General features: G+C 50.9%; 1 protein-coding gene across 1 annotated transcript; it reads right to left on the bottom strand.

Annotated features, from left to right (window-relative positions):
• Window positions 1-761: 761 nt before the first annotated feature.
• On the bottom strand, window positions 762-1,069 carry CCOS01_17128 (uncharacterized protein; the record flags this gene model as incomplete). Its single annotated transcript, XM_060465262.1, has 1 exon — window positions 762-1,069. A coding segment is annotated over one exon (308 nt), but the record flags the coding sequence as incomplete, so codon positions are not given.

Genomic DNA, 1,069 nt, shown 5'->3' with positions numbered 1-1,069 from the left:
CGTCAGGCACAAGCCTAGCTATGAGTTCTGACACCTTATCTCGTTGAGTGCGGCATGGTGCCCGAACACCATCGCCTCCTCTCCAGTGTGGGATGGGAACGAATCACAGATCCTTCCTGAATATTCCTCACTCGCCCCGCGCCAAATTCTACCGGCGTATCCAATCGCAAAGGCCACACGTTGGGAGAGAGTGGTGGTGAACGTTCCAAAACCGTGCATAGCAGGATTTAATTCTTCCAACCCTATCACTTGCAGTTATGTCTCGGGCATATCTAAACATAGCATATCAGGATGAAAACAACCGAGACGGCATCTCGAACTGCATGCTTTATCATGAGACTGTGAGCTTGATGGCGTTTCGAGTTGCATGTGGTAACGAGCAAGGATATGTTGACCTTCACACACAGCCAAGCCTCTGATGAGGAGATTCGCAGTGAAGAGCAACTAATCAGTAGAGCACGTGTTCCCTGCTTGCTAGGCTTTCCCGCCAAATTTGTTCAATACAGAATCTTACTCATTGCCCCAACCTCCATTTCCTATTCTGCTTTGCAAAGGAGCATCCATGGACCGCCCCGAAATCGAGTAGCGGTAAGATTGGTCAACCACTGACACATCTTACTGAGGAAAAGAGCCCTACGAGAAGAATTGCCAAAAGGTATGTCCTCAGCTGAGGCTCTACGTCAACGCTGGAATCCGTGTGTAGTATGTGAACCGTTGGCTCTACCTATATACGTACGCACACCCTCGCGAAACCGAGCTCCCTACTCCGGAAAGTAGATGGCCACCTTGGTCTCCATCTTAACATTGAAGCGTTTATAGTATTCTGACGCATCTTCAATGCCAATGACTGCGCTGATGACGAAGCTGGGGTGCGCTTTGCCGCTGTTGATGAGGTCGATCAACTGAGGGGCGTACTGTTTCGGGTCAACTGCTCCCGCTCGGAAGCTCAAGCTCTTGGCAAAGAAGGTCGAGGCGGAAAAGGGGATGGTGGGCGAGATGATGCTGCCGTACGGTGCACCAGGAGAACTTTCCTGAGACTGATACACACCCAACTGACCGATGCCTCCTC

Source organism: Colletotrichum costaricense (genome assembly GCF_030867565.1).
Source record: "Colletotrichum costaricense strain IMI 309622 chromosome Unknown Scaffold_69.1, whole genome shotgun sequence".
In the NCBI taxonomy this organism is placed as follows: domain Eukaryota; kingdom Fungi; phylum Ascomycota; class Sordariomycetes; order Glomerellales; family Glomerellaceae; genus Colletotrichum; species Colletotrichum costaricense.
The sequence above is the reverse complement of the archived record's forward strand: the minus strand, read 5'-3'. Positions and strand labels throughout refer to the sequence as shown.